The sequence below is a fragment of the Ceratosolen solmsi genome, unplaced genomic scaffold (assembly GCF_000503995.2).
Source record: "Ceratosolen solmsi marchali unplaced genomic scaffold, CerSol_1.0 scaffold16, whole genome shotgun sequence".
NCBI classification, from domain to species: domain Eukaryota; kingdom Metazoa; phylum Arthropoda; class Insecta; order Hymenoptera; family Agaonidae; genus Ceratosolen; species Ceratosolen solmsi.
Genome location: NW_011948451.1, coordinates 723,534 through 743,855, shown reverse-complemented (window position 1 = coordinate 743,855; position 20,322 = coordinate 723,534). Strand labels below are relative to the sequence as shown.

At 26.2% G+C, this 20,322-nt stretch overlaps 1 protein-coding gene across 1 annotated transcript; it reads right to left on the bottom strand.

The window, feature by feature from the left end:
* Window positions 1-98: 98 nt before the first annotated feature.
* Window positions 99-19,950, bottom strand: LOC105366625 (uncharacterized). The gene is made up of 13 exons (XM_011505125.1): window positions 19,850-19,950; window positions 18,501-18,802; window positions 15,952-16,349; window positions 9,337-9,574; window positions 7,093-7,349; window positions 5,623-5,649; window positions 4,344-4,366; window positions 1,870-1,953; window positions 1,675-1,773; window positions 1,345-1,523; window positions 839-1,100; window positions 583-749; window positions 99-388 (listed from the first exon to the last, which is right to left on the bottom strand). Exons 1-13 carry the CDS (start codon window positions 19,908-19,910, stop codon window positions 215-217), a joined length of 2,271 nt encoding a protein of 756 aa, XP_011503427.1. The 5' UTR covers window positions 19,911-19,950; the 3' UTR covers window positions 99-214.
* Between the last annotated feature and the right edge of the window lie 372 nt (window positions 19,951-20,322).

Genomic DNA, 20,322 nt, shown 5'->3' with positions numbered 1-20,322 from the left:
CAAGATTAAAGTCATTATTAATAAGGACTTTATAAATTGTAAATTTTATAAAAATGGTATATTGATTAAAAAATATAGGATTTAATTTTTTATTGTGGTATATTACAATTTTATATATTTTCTGATTAAAATCAATAATTGTTGTAATTATTTTTGCGAGTATATAGGCACTTATAGCATTCAATTATCTCAATGTTTTTGGTTTACAACAAAATTAGTCTTTACCAAATTGCAATGCCACTGTTGGTTGATCGACTTTGTACAATGTTTCACCAAGGTTGAAATAACCTAGATATTCAACAGTATCTGGTGTTGTATCAATATGATAATGCCCACCTTCCCCATGATGAGAAAAGCTGTGAAAGTGCTGTACTCGTAGATCTAAATCCTACAAATATAATAAATGAAATTTAATTTCGACCGTATTTGGATAGGTTTACAGCTTTATCTGTGAAACTATTTTTATCTCATGCTGATAAGAAAGAACTTTTAATTTCATTATCAATAATGTAAATGCTAATAAAGTTCCTTTTTATAAATGAATTCAATTTTTATCACAATTTAAAAACAATATGAGCTCACTGTTTCTGCTGAAATGAAAGTGCCAACTGCTATAAGAGGTGCTGTCATATCATAAAAATGTAGCCAATTATTCAATTCTTGAAGATTATTTAGTGGTTTATCAGAAAAGTCTGGCATAACATGCTGCTTTACTTTACCTTCTTTAATTACAAAAGATCCTCCTAAACCTACGTTAAGAAAACAATAAATTAATTTTTTTTAAATATAAAAATCATTCAAACCTCAGATTTCTTTTGTATGTATAAAAATAATTTACCAACAAGTTTATCTGTGTAATGTTCTGTTAGGGCCTGTTGCATAGTATTTATGAAATCTCTCTTACCGATCCTCTTTTTAACGTGTACTTTTAATACTTTTCCAGGAATACCTTCACAAAGAAATAAATTTGCCAGAACTGCAAATCGAGTTTCATTTCCCTTCAAAGTTTCTAAGACACAAGTTTCATTGTTTTTATCAACAGAAGCAATATGAGTTGCATTTTTTATTTTATTTGAATTAATCATAACATTCATCATAAGCTAAAAATGTAAAAATATAAATAATAAAATAAAATTTTAAAAATCATGCATTAAAATATTATGGTATTTAAGCAAAATTTCATTATCGTATGAGTTAAGCAGTAATATATTATTAAATAAAAGAAGTGAATGAATGCTTGATTGTTTTACAAGATAAACTTATGAATAAAACATTATGCCCAATGTGCAAATGTCTTTGTTGTATTATATTAATTATTTAGAAATCAAGGATTTAGAAAATTACCTCGCAGTTGCTATTCAGATAAGGCCAAGGTCCTGCACCTGCACCGGCAACAAATGCTCTGTCCCCATACTTAAGCTCCTTTAATAAAGGTTGAATGTCATAAATTTTGTCTTTTTGAGCGAGTGGAAGTAAATATGGTGGACCACCAACATCAACTATAGTCAGTCTACCTCCAAGACCTAAAAAGCAATTAATAAATAATTATTCAATAAATTCATCAATTCAGGCATTCATGATTTATTCAATAAACAATTATCGTGATAGTATAATTCTTTTTAAATTTCAAAAATTACTTGTTAAAGTAAATTATTTACAAATATGAATTAATACCTGGAGCAGCCAAAGTGAATGGCTCTTCAGTCAAATCTGGGCAGTCAATAACTTCGACTTCAACTTCTTCAAAATTGGCTTTCAATGCCTTTATAAATACTACAATTTGTTAATTAGCAAGTAAGTAATGTATTTATAAAATGATAAATAAGGAATACTCTTAGAAAAGATTATAAGCCAAATACAAATCATTACCATTCTTAACTTCATCGAGTGTTGGAACATGAAGCTCTCTTTTAATTATTTTAACTTTATTCAAATTCAAAGTTGTCATTATTACTATTTCTTATAAAATCTTCTTTATCTACTTTGAAAATATTAATTTTCAACAAATAAAATATATAGATGATTAAGCACTTATAGCTCCTGTACTTCTAGCTTCGGTATAAGACAACAGCACCAATACTATATCAATTTCTTATCTGCTGCTCACCAGTCATAGCTGTGATAGGAAGAACCTTACTTGATAGATATATCACCCAAGGTGTGTGTGTATATATATACATATATATAGCAATACATATATGAACACACACGCGCGCGCGCACACACACACACACACATGTATATATATATATGTGCATATATGTATTTAAATATATGCATATATTTCAAATAACAGATAATGTAATTATTTTTAATTTAGCACCCATAAAATACCAGTGATTTTTATATAGTTATATGATACTCAGAAAATCTATCAACAAACATGTACAAATAGATCATATTTATTTGATTGAACAGAAAAAATAAATAAATAAATAAAAATACCATTATTATATTTATTTAGCGTGAAACTAAATGAAAGAAAATTACTTGATGTAATCAGATTTTATTAATTTTGTTATTTCATATTAATTAATATACAAATTGTGCATGTAGTTGAAACAAATTCTGTCACATTATTAATTACTGATACTTTATCGTAAAAAATCGAATAGAAAATATTACAAATATTACTAACTAATCACCTGTGCAAATTTATAAACACTTTGGATAGTTTATAATCGATTGACAGCTTTGTATTTTAGGTTGTGGTTAAATAAATAGAACTAAATCGTTAGAAAATAATTTCATATTAAGAAACTTTAATAATCTTATATGAATTAAATACGACTGAATTCGATATGCTCAAGGTGCAGCAATTATATCCGATACACACCTGTTGTTTTTGTTGAATCATATGATCGTGAGTTTCAATCATATGAGTCGACTAAATGCACATTTGCGTCTACACTTGTGTGGCGGGAAATAAAAAGATTATTTAAATATCAAAAGCTTAATTTTTAATATGTATTTGTCTAGTTTTGTTTTAACTATGATGGGAATGGGAATACGGTCTGAGCGGTAAATAGTAAACTGTTAAGATAAAAAAAAAAACAGAAAAAAAAAGAAAGAAAAAAAGAAAGAAAAAAAGAAAGAAAGAAAGAAAGAAAGAAAGAAAGAAAGAAAAACAGCGGGGCTGATAACAAAAGATGCACGTAAAGTCAGAGCATCAAGTTCGTTGAAAGCTTTATTACACATGCACAAGCGCATAATAATATGGAAAGTTTATTCGGTGGCGGTGATATTAAGCCGATATGTCGTACACTTGGGAAAACGATCGCTTTCTCCGTCTCAACTTCAACCTCTCAAAGACTTTCGAGCGACGGCCGCAGCAATGCTGTCAACAAACTCACCAGCTCACGTGCCGAAAAGAATAAACAGATGAGAACTTATTGCGCTTTGCGCCCTTCTGTTTTGATTCTGACAGTGATGGTAACGACGATAGGAGCACTACAATAGTTTCTCCCATTCTCCATCGTAATCGTTAATCATCGAAACCAACGGAACAACATTCTCAGCTCATTTTTCTGATACCGTTAGCCAGTGTGTTATTGTAGGAAAAATACGCGATAATGTCTTTATTATAATCTGTTTTACAGTCTGTTGACGTCTCGAATGTGTACTTCTTAACGTGTCGAATGACTCCACCTGGGATCGCTCATGGCATTTCCAGCGATTTGCGAATTGTATCGAGTTTGCAGAACATTTTACTGCACGAATAAAAATCCATTTTGGTGTTAAAGCATTATTGTAGATACGATGGTGGGGCTTGTAGGAACGCTGATAGGAACGCTGATAGGAACGCTGATAGGAACGCTGATAGTAACGCTGATAGTAACGCTGATAGGAACGCTGATAGTAACGCTGATAGGAACGCTGATAGTAACGCTGGTAGGACACAATCCAATGAAGGAAAACTAACTGAATTCACAATAGTAGAAGAGACAATGGATTTTAAACTATTTGATCGTTCGTTCCAAGAAAACTATCGCAAACACGAGGAGCTTGGGCATGTTGTTATATTGGGTGTTGGGTTCCATCGTATTTACGTGTATCTTGTGAAACTAGCACTACTTTAAGTTCTGCAATATTATCCAACAATTGTCGATGATTACATTTGATGAACAATTTATTCATGCGCATTGAAGAGCGTGACGGTGGCTCAAAAACACACCACAAAACGAACAAAAGGATTTTCATTTTCGGTAATTCGGTAATGACTGGATTAACACAGCTTGGAAACAATTTGAAGAGCGGAATTTTTTGTTAAGTTGAGCTAGTTTTATGATGCAAATCACGTTCGTATAATGTCTCTTATATAATGCTGCTGTCTAATCTACCACGTGCGCAGGGAGACACGACTAATGTACTGGAATACGAAATACCGACGGTAGCTTTCGTGCATCTGGTGGAAAATTCCGTAGCTACGGATTTTTGTCCTTTTCGTATATAATAATGGAGAAGAAGTGTTGAAAATAATTCCGCATTTCCTTCGTCTCTCCTCATCCTTTTCTATTCAAGGGACGCTCTTTGTGAATAAATAACGAACGTCGATACGTTACTTTACTTTTCGCGCGACTATATTTCTCCATCCCCCGTTATTCTTAATGTATCGAGGGAATCGATTGATTAGCGGTTTGGCGGCGGGACGAGGCGTGGTGGGGTGGGGATACGGGTGGGTGGAGGGGCTGTGGATAAAATATTAATAAATGATCGGCGGAGCATTGGTGGGTAGGGTGTGGGGGAGGGGGAGGGGGAGGGGGACGGGGGACGGGGGGGAGCGAATGTATCCCCAAGTGTAAGACGTATCCGCTTAATCTCACAGCCGCCGAATAAGCTTTCCCTATTGTATTATTCGCTTATGCACTTATGCGCTTATCTTCTGTTACCACCCCCGCTTGTTTTTGTTTAACACTCGCTACCGCTTGGACAACATTCCCAACAGCCTTATTATAAAATCATCTCAAATTTATTTGTAAAAAATACAAGGGACGAATTATAAAAGAAATATTTGTTTATAGTAGAAATAATTTTTTCGTAATTTCAGAAAATTGTCCACTATTAAAATTATGAAGAAAATTACAATAGATAATTCAATAATTAGTAATGACGATTATGAAATTAAAAACAAAAATACTATTTATATATTGAAATATAATTTTGCTATAATTACAATAGATGTAAATCCATTATTCAATTATAAAAAAATATGAGATTAATTATGAAACACTGAGCGAGGATAAAAATCTTACGATTAAAAATAAAAAGAGCATTTAACGCATTTTATAATCTGCAAGTGATTTAAAGGGCTATTGAGATTGGCGATAGAAAACAAAATTTTGCAATTAATGTTCAAAGCAATAGAATATTCGAGGATCTTACGTAGGTGAAATATCTATTCAATGTGCTAAATTACGTTTATTTCATTACAATCTTGTTACACTCTGATACACTTCGCTAAATAAACTGGCAATTCGCACTATTGATCAAGATCGTACACATTTTTAAGCGTACGGTGAGCGATTATAAATCCGAAATTTTATTGTCCAATCAATCTTACAATTTTTTATGCTCCATTAGAGTCACATTTAGTTCACTGTTCTGATCTAAAACGTCCGTAATTTTAAATTTACGATGAATACTCGTAAACTCTTTATTTGACATATTCCAGCAGATATTCAATAGAAATTCTTTATATAAATGTAATAGAGTAAGCACTCGATTCGCTATTACATTGTAATAAGCGTTTTATGTTCTGAATGCACGATGATTGTTAATAAACATCCGAGATAGATTCCAGCAATTTTCTCGAATTCTATTTATAGAATTATTCACACGAGTTAAATTTATTTTGTGTCGGGATAAATTATTATATCTAGTTTGGATAATGCTTCTTGTTAAAATCTCTTAGAAAATCTTTGGGAAAAAGTTATGCATATGTTAATTAAACTTTAGCTAAGGCTTGCATCATTTATTTAAACCAAATTCCTTATCATCTTTCGTCACTTGATATGCCAAAAGCCAAAAATAGGTCTGACCGTGACTTTGACCGTGGTTATTACGCAAAGTGCATTGATCATGAAGAGAACACGTACGAATGCACTAACACGTTTACCACACTACATTTTTTTTTTTCCATTAAATGCCATTCAAACGGATTTTTATTGTACATCTGTATATATATATATACACACAACAATTTTTTTTTTTTTTTTTTTTTTTTTTTTTTTTTTTTTTTTTAGTTATCAGTCAAGCACAGTTTGCTCTTTCTAATGTATGTAAAATTATCATAATGTTAGCATTTTGTCAACCAAACACGGGTGATAACGTTATTTATAAAACAACGATATTTATTCGAGTGTTACATTACATTAGTATTGTAGTTGATGTTTTTACCAGTATTTTTATTATTATCGCTAGAAAAGTCTGTATTATTTATACGTAGATATTCAATAAACGTCATTTTACGTGTAACTAACTATTCATATAGTATCAGTTCCTGTGGCTTGTAAAGTTTTGTACTTACATAAAAAATTAATTACAAGATAAAATAATAATCAAAGTCACACTCTAATTTAAAAAAGTACATTATTTAAAATAGTTCAACTACGATATTTTACAAAAAGAGAAGAACATTTTTATTTTAAAATTTTTATTTAGATCTTCCCATCAAATGTACATGCGTTATAATGGAGTCGTTAAAACACATTTTAAATTTCAGGTTTCATTCTTCGCTTTAAAAATACTCTGTATAATTTACAATGTATAATTGACAAATATATTAAAATTGAATGATCACTAGAAAAACAAGAGCTTTAATGGTGAAATTCTATTACAATAGCATTTTATAATATTAGATCGACATATTCAGTTGCTCGTTAAAGAAAGAAATTAATTATGTAATTCATAATAAATATGCCTTGTGACGTATTTTTTCCAAAACCAATTTTTCTTGAAAATTACTCACACAAATTTATACACGAGGAAAGGTTTTAACAGAACTAAAGTAAGATAATAATTTACCAGAAAATAAAAATGCGTATTCTTCGAAATCACTGTGACTATTCGATGCCGGTGATGTTTTCTATCCACTTCCGGTAGAAGGGCACGTTGGTATAGACTCCAGGAATTTCACGTAAAGCGCACTTATAGCCAAACGAGACGATTCCAACCAGGAAATTGTTTACAATAAAGGGACCACCACTGTCACCTTGGCAACTGTCCGTATGGGCATCTTGGAAACCAGCACAGAATTGATCCACATCGATGTCCGGGAACATCATGCACTTTTCCTTTCTAATGATCGGTAACATGGTCGTCCTTAAGTAATACTCCATTCTTGCTCCCACCTTCAATTGATGCGTTATAACTTAATTATAGTTATAGTTACATTCGTTAGGCACACCTTAGAACTAATTTAATTGTAACAAATAATCGTTACAATTTAATAATCGAGAATTATCGTTGATGAGTGGTGTGGTAAAGTTATTAAAATGTATTCGTTAGATGAATTTTTATAATAATTAACCGCGTGAATTTACTTCATTGTAAATTAACGGGATTTGAATTGTTTATAAATTGTTTACTATTTTAGTTTAGATAAATAGTGATTAATTGATTTTATTTAGCATTAAATTTATAGTAAGATCAATACGATCAATGGATATACGAAAATTTTTTTTTACATAAATTTTCTTTTTTTTCTTTTTTCACCACGATTAACAGCTCGTTTTACTCATCTCTAACTTATTTCAAAGAACAATTTTTTTTTCTTCTATCGATAATTTATAAACAAGCGTTATACTTCCAATTTTAATTATAACCCTGTATATTAAATAATATTATTATCGATCGTATATCATATAATATTATTGTACATTGTTTAGAATCGAATGATTAGGAACTGTAGCATTTATTCAAAGTAAAGTACTTATAAAATCTAAATAAGTACTAAATCAAGCCATTGACAATATATAAAACGGTAAAAAATTTTAACGTAACTAGTTTTTAAATAATTTCTTTTTCATTTATGTAATATTTCATTCGAAATGTTTTTATGAAATTAAAAGCATTTCTATTATATTAGTATTGCATTTGTACTTGTATAAAATTTTTTAAGTACTTAAATAAATTTCAATACTTCTATTATAGTTTCCTTAATTGTAAATCATTACGGGTTTCAAATTAAAATATATAAACTATCTACATTAAGTTTATTCATTCAACAAGATTTATTATACTAATTATGTCTAATTAATTAATAATAATAATGATAAAACAATTTATTATTACGATAATTTATGTTATGATTTAAATACAATGCATACACAAAATATATTATTGAAATGTTAATTTTAAGGTGCATTATAAAAATTTACTTTTACATTAAATTCATTCATTTGTACAATATTTGTTAACCATTGTAAATGTCAAAGTCATTAAAGTAAAATCTATATAAATAGGCTAATTATTACATAAAGTATTAATACATTTTGTCCGTATTGATAAAATATTTTGTTGTTTAATAAAAAGTGTTTCGTTCAATGCTATAGATTTTATGTTAATATTACAACATAATCTAATTGCACTTACTCACTTTTACTTATGATAGAATGTACTGTTTCTTTCTTAAATAAATGTTTCTAAATGTACATTTGTATAAAATATTAATAAGGAACAATGAGAAAACATATGTAAAAATTTATCTAACCCAAATAATAATATAAAAAGATGTTTTAATTATAAAATTAACAAAATTATTTCATTAAGTTCTTAAAAGTTTTTATTGCTCAAATATTATTAAATTGAGAAATATTGTATCTATAATGTTATTAAATTTTGCAACTTTTGTCAGAGTATAACAAATTTGCATATCTTGATTTATCAATTCAATATTTTTAATTTTTTAAACTGTAATCATAAATTTGTCAACAGTTAAAATGTTTATTTTAATAAAAAAGTTTTAAAACAAACAGTTTTATACGTGATCGAGTAATTTAACAATAAATAAATGAAATATTACATGGTTGCAATCAAAATCATTGGATTTTAATAAGTATCTTTGAACAAAAGACAATTAAGCAACTGAAGAATAATTATTTTAATGTAAAAATATTTGTCCGTCGTAAATAATAAATAATAAATCGCTTTATTTAAAATTAAAATAAAATATTTTGTTTATAAGTTTGTCATTAATAAAGAATAATTTTACTTTACAACGTATTATTAATAAATATTAGCTTAAAATATTCTTTTGTTGGGCTAATGTAATGAAACAGAATGATTAAAATGAATAATAGTGGTTAAAAAAAAAAAAAATTTTTATTCGTATCTTACTTTTGTACTACCCCAGCCAGAAATAGTTCCGCAAATTCCAGGTTTTGGCATTTCACTTTCCATTGACATTGGTTTAATAGCTGGTGAGAATGTAAATGGCTGGTATAATTTTAATAAAGTAATGTCAGCTTTATATGTTTTTGCATAATAATTTGGATGAATAATTATTTTTTCGATCTTATGCTTGCAGCCGGTAAAAAGTTTTTTGCTACCACCATAAACGTATTTCGGAGGTTTTCTGGAAACAATATATTAATATGAATTTTTCATTTTTATAAATTTATTGTAAAAATATTACTAAAAAATATGTATTGATAATTAAAATACAACCCTGATCTATTAAAATTCTTATAAATGTATCATTAAATGCTTCGAATTCACTTGAGTAATTTATTGTCATGTTGAAAAAATAAATTTTTCAAAATATATATTCAATAAAGATATAAAAATTTTTATTATTTTATAAAAAATCTACAGACTTCATAATTAATTAGTTAAAAATTTTTAAAAGACAGATCCAGCCTGATTATAGTGTAAAAACCTGGCTTCTAAAACATCCAGAAAATTATTTAAAACAAAGAATATAAATAAAGTACAACTTAATTTTTTTTTATTCAAAAAAAAAAAACAAAAAAAAAAACCTTAAAAATTTCATGTTATACATATATTATCAACACAAGGATTTTCAATTTTATATATCCGTGATAATTGTAAAAATTATGATATAAATAATGTATATTACATTAAAACAAATTAAAATATTTAATTTGTCTATTATTCGTTATGATTTCTTTAAAATGATAATAGATCAATTTTTAACTTTTGAAATAACTTAATTATAAAATACAAGACTTTTAGTGTTTTATATACAATAGATAATTGTATTTTATTTAGAGTCACGTCAACATTAAAAAAAAAAAAATGAGTCACTGAATTATTTATAAAAGTCACGGTTTCTATTATACTATATATTGTTCGTTCACTTGAATGTCTTATGCATTACTTAGTCTTACTAAGCATAAATATAGATTTTTTAATATCTGAATGACTCAATGAATCAATGAATAATTTAAGTCATCAAATAATTTTTAATCAATGTTAACAAGATTTAGTTTTAGCTTCGTTGAATGTATATGTTTATACGGTTTTTTATTTCTATGTTTTTATTTTAGAAATAAATATTATTCGTTGTAGAAAATTATATTATACAAAGCATTGTAAAATTTTAAAACTTCTTCGGATTCATAAGTGGTATCGTATAAAACTAAAGAAAACATAAATATATTTTCTACGTTAGATTTGATAATAATCTTTATATATATTATTTTTTTTATCCATGAATTCTCATACAAAATAAACAATTGTGTTCGCGCGCGCGTGTGTGATTTAAAATATAAAATGAATTAAATATCGATAAACCCATAAAAGACAGTGTTAATTTATAATTTATAAACAATATAATTATGAAGGAAAAAATTTACGAAAATATTATTTTGAAATTTTAGTACAATTAATTTGTATAATTTTTAATGAAATAATAATTGACAAATTTTCTATAAAAGAATCATGTTAAAAGAGTAATTTATTGTAATAAAAAAGCATGAGATATACGTACATTTTTAAATACAAGATAAAAATATTTTACACGACATTTTAGACATAGAAGCTCTATGGATATTCCTATATGAATTATAATCCTATAATCCTGTATGGATTGAAGTTAAGCCTAATGGACGAATATTATGAAATAAATTATATTTTATATTATGCTTAAGGCATTTAAGATTGTATTGAATTAAATGATTGTTTCATACTTAGCCATTCAAGCATCATTACTAAATATAATTTGTTTGTAAGTTATGAAAGTAATAAAAATTAGTTTGAAATAATTACATTCCATAACAATATTTTGCGACTAATGGCATTAAAAGTTAACGTGTGGAATCAAAGAGTTACATGATTGATGTCATAAAACAAAACGTATTGGATTATATACACACATGTCTTTTATGTGAGTAGACTAAAACACAAATCAATCAGAGTTTTAATACAAATTTGAATATATATATTTTATTTTTATATGTAAAATTTAATATAAAAAAAAACAAAGAATTAAATAGACAATGTAATTATATAATTAAAAATAATTATATGTTTTTTAATGTAAAACATTTATTTGCATATGATACTTTATTATAATTTTAAATTAGACCAAAATAATAGTTAAAAATGAAGTCACAATAATTAGTAACTATTTATTGTTAATAAATAATTTTTAACACAATTAAATTATTAATAAACTTGCTACCTAAATCGTAATTCAGCTGTATAAATTCACATATTATTTGCTGAAAATTTAATTACAATTAAATCTGTTTGTATTAAAATATTATGAGATTATTTTTCTTTAAAAGTATATCTCTTTACATCATGAAAATTTAATATATCTTTGTATAATACTGGCGTAAATATGATTAACTGTTAGATATGATACATAAAAATATATTATATGTCTGCAATAAAATTTAATTAATCTTAACAACGATTTGTAGTTTTTTAAATTGTTAAGAAATAAATTAATGGTTAAAAATATTACCTTAATATTCATAAAATATTCAATTATTTAGGAATATATAATAATACATAATATATTTTTTTATTTTCGTAAATAGAAATAGCAAATGAAATAATTTAAATTCAATGCAAAATTCAATTTACATTAATTAAATTTGATAAAATTAATTTTAATTAAAAAATTGTTTTATGATAGAATTGCAATTTAGAAGGCAATTAATTTAATTTGATTTTTTTTTTGTGGCTGCCATACTATTGTAAAAACCAATGGAAAAGCATTTATACAGAGTTTAGTAAGAAGTTGACCTTATTCGGCGGGTCTCTATTTCTCTATTGGTTGAGAGATTCCTTTTTAGTTAAATATTCTAACGCTAGAATTGTTATACCTTTACTTCCGCTTAATAATATTTCAAACTAAATTGTTTTCCTTGTATGCAATAAAAAAAAAAAAGCATTTAATAGAGCAATGAAAAAAAAATTATATATTTTTACGATTTTATCAGTATTATAGATATCAATTTATTTATTTAAAACATAGGATTTAATTTTCAAAAATTGTTGCCCACAACAAACTATTAATTTTATTCATGTAGATTAGTCAAAAGTAGTTATTTCCAAATTAATATTGACAATTAAAAAAAAATGTATTGCTTTTAAATTATATTCATAATGAATAGTAATATATAAAAGCTTTATCTTATTAATTACAATTAGTAGATAAAATATTTTTATTAATCGTTAAATAATGAATTTTGAAATAATTTCGAAAAAAAATTCGCACTTTCGAAATATTATTTTGTATCATTTTTAATATGCAGGTATATTAAATTCAGAAAATAATAAAGCAAATTTATCTAATTGACCAGAGCCATAATATTTTCTTTGGGCATGTTATATGACTAGCCATTCTGCAATTCTGTAAGAAATAAAACTCCTTACTGGTGACACATAAGCTCATGATTTATATGTATACACACGTGCGCAGATCCCATCCTCGTCGAGTTGTTACAAAAGATATCTAATAGATTACTTAGCATGATTTTCATTAAAAAAAAAAAAAAAAAAAAAAAAAAAAAAAAAAAAAAAAAAATTATTAACGGCGCTCGTTGATAAACAAATATTTAATTAATATTAATTGTAATATTATATCTGTATGACCAGCAGAGAACTCCAATAATTATAATATTATTTTTAGCTATTTTTTTTTTAAATATATATTAAGATTATGAAGAGATCAACGATACTCAATAATATATATCATATTTAATCATACACACGCTATGATGTCACAATTATCTCAATAATGCTGTTATTATATTGATATTATCTATCTTATCAAATTTCATTAATATTTTATTGGTCGGATTGACATGTTTTGTGATTTATGTTGAACAATTTTCTTTTACGAGCACAAAATATATAAATGGAAATAATAATTTCATTGTACATTGAAATTTGCTTTTTACATAATTTCATCTAAATGGAATAAAAATTAAAAATAATTATAAAAATGTTTCATACACAAACAAAATAAATATTATAACCCCTAATTAAGTTGTTTTTTTTTTTTTTTATATATATATCTTTTTATTCTTTATTAATTATATTTATTGACACATATTCAAATATCGTTCGTTTATTATATCCAATAGTTAACGGCACTAAAATAAATATAAAATTATTATGGATAAAAGTAAAAATGTATGTTAAAACTTATAATTGACCAACTATAAATTACCTCTATTATACTATAAAGTATTATTGATACAATAGCATTTAATATTATTTACCACAAATTAATAATATTATTAAACGAATCAATAAGCCGAACAAATAAAATATATATTTTTTAAAATATGTATTTTTGAAAATTAATTTACCAAAAATGTCAATTGAACAAATATTCTTTATTTTATGAACAAAAAAAAAAAAAAAAAAAAAAAAAAAAAAATCTATTAAATATTTAAAAATATCTACTACAAAAATAATGAATTTTATTTATTACTTTAATTAATCGTACATACGTATGAGATGTCCGTTACAGTTTCTCCTTCAAAACTTGTTCTTTTTTTATTAATATTTTTTGGCATTTAAATTGTTTATTAAAGTTAATTCATTTGAAACATTAATAAAAACATAATGTTTTGTATAATAGGAAATTTGAAAATAATAATTTATTTTCAGACAGTTATTTTAGTAAACGCTATTATCTCGCCATTTTCGGTATATTTGAAACTCTCATAGATAAATGCTCAAGTTTTAAACATAATGAATAATAATAATAAAAAATTCTTATACTTTACAGTTTGCATTAAATTTTTGTATTAGATTAATTAATAAAAGTTATCTCTGCCAAAGAAAATGCACTAAAGATTGGCCGTATTGTGCAAATTTTATTGGAAAGTTTGCTTGCCTTGCTTATAAGCTTTTACATACGAGAAAGAATGGAAATGCGACGTTGTCATATCTTTACTCCCACTTAACATTTCAAATAAAATTATTTAGCTTATGTATTGAAAAATAAAACCGTTCCTCCTGGAAGACTAAAAACTACTAATTATTTGCGACTTTGTTGGTTAAAAAAATATTTTCTCATTTAGATTAATGTAGCTCGTCATTGGAAATTAAAATTGCCAATTTTTCTAAATTTACACGATGTCTGCAATTACTTTAAGATTATGGAATTATTTTGAATTTTTCAAAACTGACGAAACCGTAATTTTCTTTTCTTTAATTGTACATATGATTCACATATGTATATACGATGATTTGTATATTAATATAATTTTTACTCTATAAATCATTGCTTTTAAATGTTAAAAAATTGTTTTTCTTTTTTTTTTTACATAAAAGAAAAATAAAAAATAAAAAATATATATATATATATATATCGATAGTATAATGTGAATGATAGATAGGTTAATTTTTTCAATTTATATTTTTCTCGATGAAGAAGTAACGAAAAAGATTAAAAATCCGTCATTTAAACATTCGGATTTATAATCATACATATATGAGCTTTTATTTCAGAGTCTTATATTACTATTTCGAATGTGATTATTAAGTAATTGATTAGCTTCTTTTTATCTTTATGTTAGCTATATAGTTAGAATAAAAAGTTTGATTTCTCTAATTTTATTTTTAATATGAAAAAAAAAATGACTTTTGTTAAATATTAATAGCTTCGTAAGAATTGCCGAGCTAAGTATATTATATATATATTTATAAAATTAATGTACGATACTTTTACATTTTAATTTTTAAAGCAATTTCAATTGTGATTATCTGTTCGAAGGCAATTCTTAATCAATGCAGATAATGATTTTCCATTAGTATTCAACTACTTCATTTCTGCTATATATATATATATATATATATATATATATATATATATAATTATGATAACTATTGCTATTTCCTTTTAGATCGCTCTAACATGACAATTAATGACATAAAAAAAAAAAAAAAAAAAAAAAAAAAATAAATAAATGTACAATAAATATGCTCTTTTACAAACATTTTAATAATTGTTAAGCGTAAAAAAAATTATTGGCCTTTTAGCTAGATAGCACCGGAGCTCTATATTTTAATGCAAATATATGTTAGATTAAACATATAGTATTGCTTGATTTTATTCTTACTATAATAAAAGAAAAATATGTTTTGATTTTATGAGAATTGGCATACACATATAGCGTGGAACTATCGATTATTAACATTATATTGATAAGCAAACAAAATGAAAACAGCAGACTAGTAGAAAAATGAACGCACTCACTCACTACCGGGTGAAATAGTAAAAACCTACGTAAGAAGCGATTATAAAATTTTTAATATTCAATAAAGGTTGGAGAAAAATATTGGACAATAAGCATTATACATGTAAATATAATTAAGAAGACCTCATCCTTTCCCATCTGTTAAAGCGCAACATTGGCTTGCTATGGGTGCCAGTATGGTACCCGTAAGCACACCCAATGCCAATATCCCACCCATTGGCAAAGTACCACAAGTAATTAATGAAAGTAACAATTGTCTCACAAGCCGATGCAATGGGCAGCGGTTACGATCCATATGTTGCTTATAATGGTGCCAGCGCAGCCCGTGTCGACGAACACTATGTAGGGTACGTCCTCGATGTTGTCGACCGAAACCCCGCCGATGATCCGCCTCGTATGGACGCACGCATTCCCTCCGTCCAAGATCTCGCGTTTCCTTCGCTTTGACACCGACGTCTCGGCATGGCCGTCATCGCTGAGACTCACGTTTATTTGGGTGTTCACGACGACAATGAGGGGATGACGGCGCTGGTCCGTGACGACTTTGTCTGCCCATGTGTCACGCTGGACGGACGAATTTTCATTCAGATTTTTATTTACATGACAGCCATCCCGAGAGAAAGGTTTCCCTTCGCGAACGCGTTTCAGCTCATTCGACAGCTTTGGAAGCGTAGAAGACGATGTTTTTCATTACCAAACGACCATCGCGATTATTACGTTGGTATCGAATGGCTGATGCATTCATTCGAAAATTAATAATTTTACAGAATATTTAGATTTTTAAATAAATTTTAGAATTTTAAAATTTTAGAACCTTTCTTTCAGGATTCACGTTTGTATTATCGTAGTTGTGCTTTAGTTGGATTAAGTTTGAAGGTGCAATGACTCTGTTTATACATGTGCTTATCTAGGTTTTATTTTATAAATAAGAAATAATTAACTGGGAGGAATGTAGATTCATTTCGTATTGTAAGGCACTTGATATTTTATTGAACCTTTTAGTCTTTTATATGTGAAATTCAATTTCATTTGCCAAATAATGGAGAGCGGGATACTATTAATGTTTTGAAACATTATCTATCCGTTATTAGGTATAATCGTATTATTTATTATTATATATTTAATAGAGAAAATACATCCAGTGACATATAACATCGGATATTCTGTTATAAAAATTTGATATTAATAGCAAATATTACATTGATTTATTACATTAATAATTAATAATAAACCATTGAATATTCATTCAAATTGTTCAAATTTACCATTTAAATTTATGTAAATAATAAATTGCGCTTGTACATTAAATTTAATACATTTTCTTTATTACATCTTTTTGTTCGACTTTTGCGCGAGTATCCTTGCATTATATGAGATCGAGTACCTTATGAATATTCTTAATCGTATTCGTATTAAAATATCATTAATTTTATTAGAAATAATCGGAGGAGCATTAGAAGTGATCACGTATGAGAAAATATGTATGAGTAATATTCGTATGCGCGCGTTTATATATATATATATATATATTTTTTTTTTTTTTTTTTTTCGATATCGAATCTACTCTACTCAAATAGCCTATACGGTTAGAGTTAACTGTTTTTGGATTTTATTACGCAGAAGCTGCATATATTTGATATTCATTTATATTGAATTTGTGTAATGGTAATGCAATTTCTTGATTACCTTCATCAGTTTTTTCATTTGTTTTTCATTTGGAATATATTTCAAATTTCAAAATTTATGAAAAGTAAGCTTAAAATCTTTCTGTTCCTCTTTCTTTCTTCTTTTTCTTATTATATTTAGTTCATATAATTATTCCATTTATTTTTTTTTTCTCATTTCATCTATATACGCACATACATGCGTCCGCTCGCAAGCCCACCTTGATACACACGCGCGCGCACGCACTCACGCACTGACGCACGCGCTCACGTACAAAACAACACCATGTATTCGCGTACGTATACACATAACAAATCGATACATTTGGACGCATATGCAAATCGTCAGACACTCAACTAATGGAAAATAAAATACTGATAGTAATATTCGTAGAATTTTGCATTAAGAATAATACGAAATCAATCATATTTCCAAAATAAAATTTTTAATACTTACCAATTAAATTATTGTATAATATTTTAAATTATATTTGTGACCGTATGGAATGGAATATCTGAACTTCCGTTATGTACATTTTTTTAATATCAAATATAGTAAATTAAGTTGCCAGCATCAACATGAATTTGTAAAGTTTGATGTTCTTTATAGCAGAAATTTATACTTTGAATATTTGTTTTTAATTAACTTCGAGTACTTTATTTAATATATATAAATTTGTTAATGTTGATGTATGCAATATCATTCCGATCATATTTTTTTGGGTATTTTGAAACCTTTTTATAACAGATTTTGAAAATACTAACAAGTATGAATATCTTTTCAAATATTCTTTATAGTCTTTAGAAAAATATAATAGAATATTGATTAAAAATAGAGAAAAACTAATACAAATTATAATTTACCAATACGTAATATTAGGATTTTAATTATTTTTCTCATAATTTTATTTACTCGTATTAAAATTTGTAGTCGCAATTGATGAAGTAATTAACCATTAAATATAACATCCCAGTAGTATTTCATAATGATTTGTAAACTTTTATAGAGAAATTTCGCAGCTCGAAAGAAAGTGTGTACAAAAGTTTCAGCTAATATGCAGTTGTAAAGGAATTGAGATATAATTGCTAATTTATAATAAATTAACACCATCGTTTCAATTATTTTAATATTAAAAATGTTACTTACCATTTCATCACTAGAGACCTGTTGACTTGATAATGAATGTTTGTTGACACTCATCTGAGGCTTTTTAAAATCTTCATCAGCAATTTCTACACTATTTTCACCACTACTATCATTACTACTGTCACTATATTGTTCGTTGTTGTCATTCATTTTATACGGTGATATATACATGCTTTTACCTTGGATATTATTTGTATCATTTGTGTCTGAAGATAAACTAAAAAGTGACGTTGACACGATGTACTTTGAACGATATGCATCATCGCAATACATTTCCGTATCGTGCAGATTATCTGTCGTACCTAAGATACAAAAAAAGAAATAACGTATTATATATTTAATTATATTACGTGATTTGAAATAGTTGATTTATTATAAATGTAAATAATTCATATTAAATGTTATCTACATGATATTTTCCCATCTCGTTCATTCGGCATCAAACTTCTGAGTATATATACAAATATTTCGAGTACATGTTAATATACGGCATATATAAATACTGCATATACCTGATGTAACTGATCGCGAAAAAATTATATAAATCAATCTAGTTAAACGGCGTATATTTTATAAAATATTTTTGATTTTAAAATTTTGACGACTTTCAACTTTCACAAATAATAATAAGCACAGAATAAAAATAATATAGCTATACAGACATTATATAATTGAAATACACGATTGAAATTTATAAATTATAATAATAAATTCAAGCGATTGAAAAGTAACATAATTTTGCATTTTTTAACGATATAATAATAATTATTGTGAAAATTTTCTTAAATTATAGTTATGATTTGATAGTTAAATGGATGTATTTAACAATTGCCTTTAAAGATAAAACCTTTTAAATTAATGTAAAATTGCTTTAAAATTATTATACTTATATTCTTAATACATCTTATTTACAGCTAAAATCATTAATTTATTAATACATTTTTTTATAAATAATTTTATTTATATTTATAAAGAACGTATCACAATAAAAATCATTATTACATCTAAAGCATCTTTTCGAAAGAATTTATGTTTATCTCTTACTTTATACATGCTATTCTTCAAGATTTATGCCTTATCATAAAATTCTTTAATTTTCTTTTTTATTCGTTCAACATTTAAAATTAATTTAAAAAAATTAATATATTTTACAATTAAATCCTGTATTTTCAAAGTTTTTCTTACTTAATAATGTCTGCTAATAATGTCTTTTTTTTTTTTTTTTTTTTTTTTTTTTTTTTTTTAAATAATTCATCATTACAAACATCTGTATTCATTTTAAGTAGGTTAAAAAAATAATAATTTAAACAAATGTTAAAAAAAAAAAAGTTGATTTTTAGTATGCGTACCTTCCAAAATCAATAACGTGAATAAAAACCAAAGAGAAACGCATGTTGCTCTCGAGAGCATAATTGCAGAATATTAAATCGCTGCATCTTTTCGTCTTGAGGCCAAGAGACGCAGTTAGAAAACTTTAATTTTTACACGGAGTCATATAAATCACCTGTCGAACTATAAAATTTCGAAACATGAGATCACGTTTCCACCTTCCAAGTGCTCGCGTGTTTACTCTTTAAATTTACGGCTATTTTCATTTCATTTAGTCGGTTTTTAACGAGTTTTTTTTGTTTACATTTATTTTTTATGCACAAGGCTCGATTACTATACAATAATATAATAAAAATTTATAGAAGAACATTTACATTGATGATAATGACGTCTTTATGAGAGATCATATGTGGCGCATAAATTTGTTCAAAGCACTTTTATTTCCATCATTTGCACCCTTGATAAGAAGTTGTTTAAATAAATTGTATATATC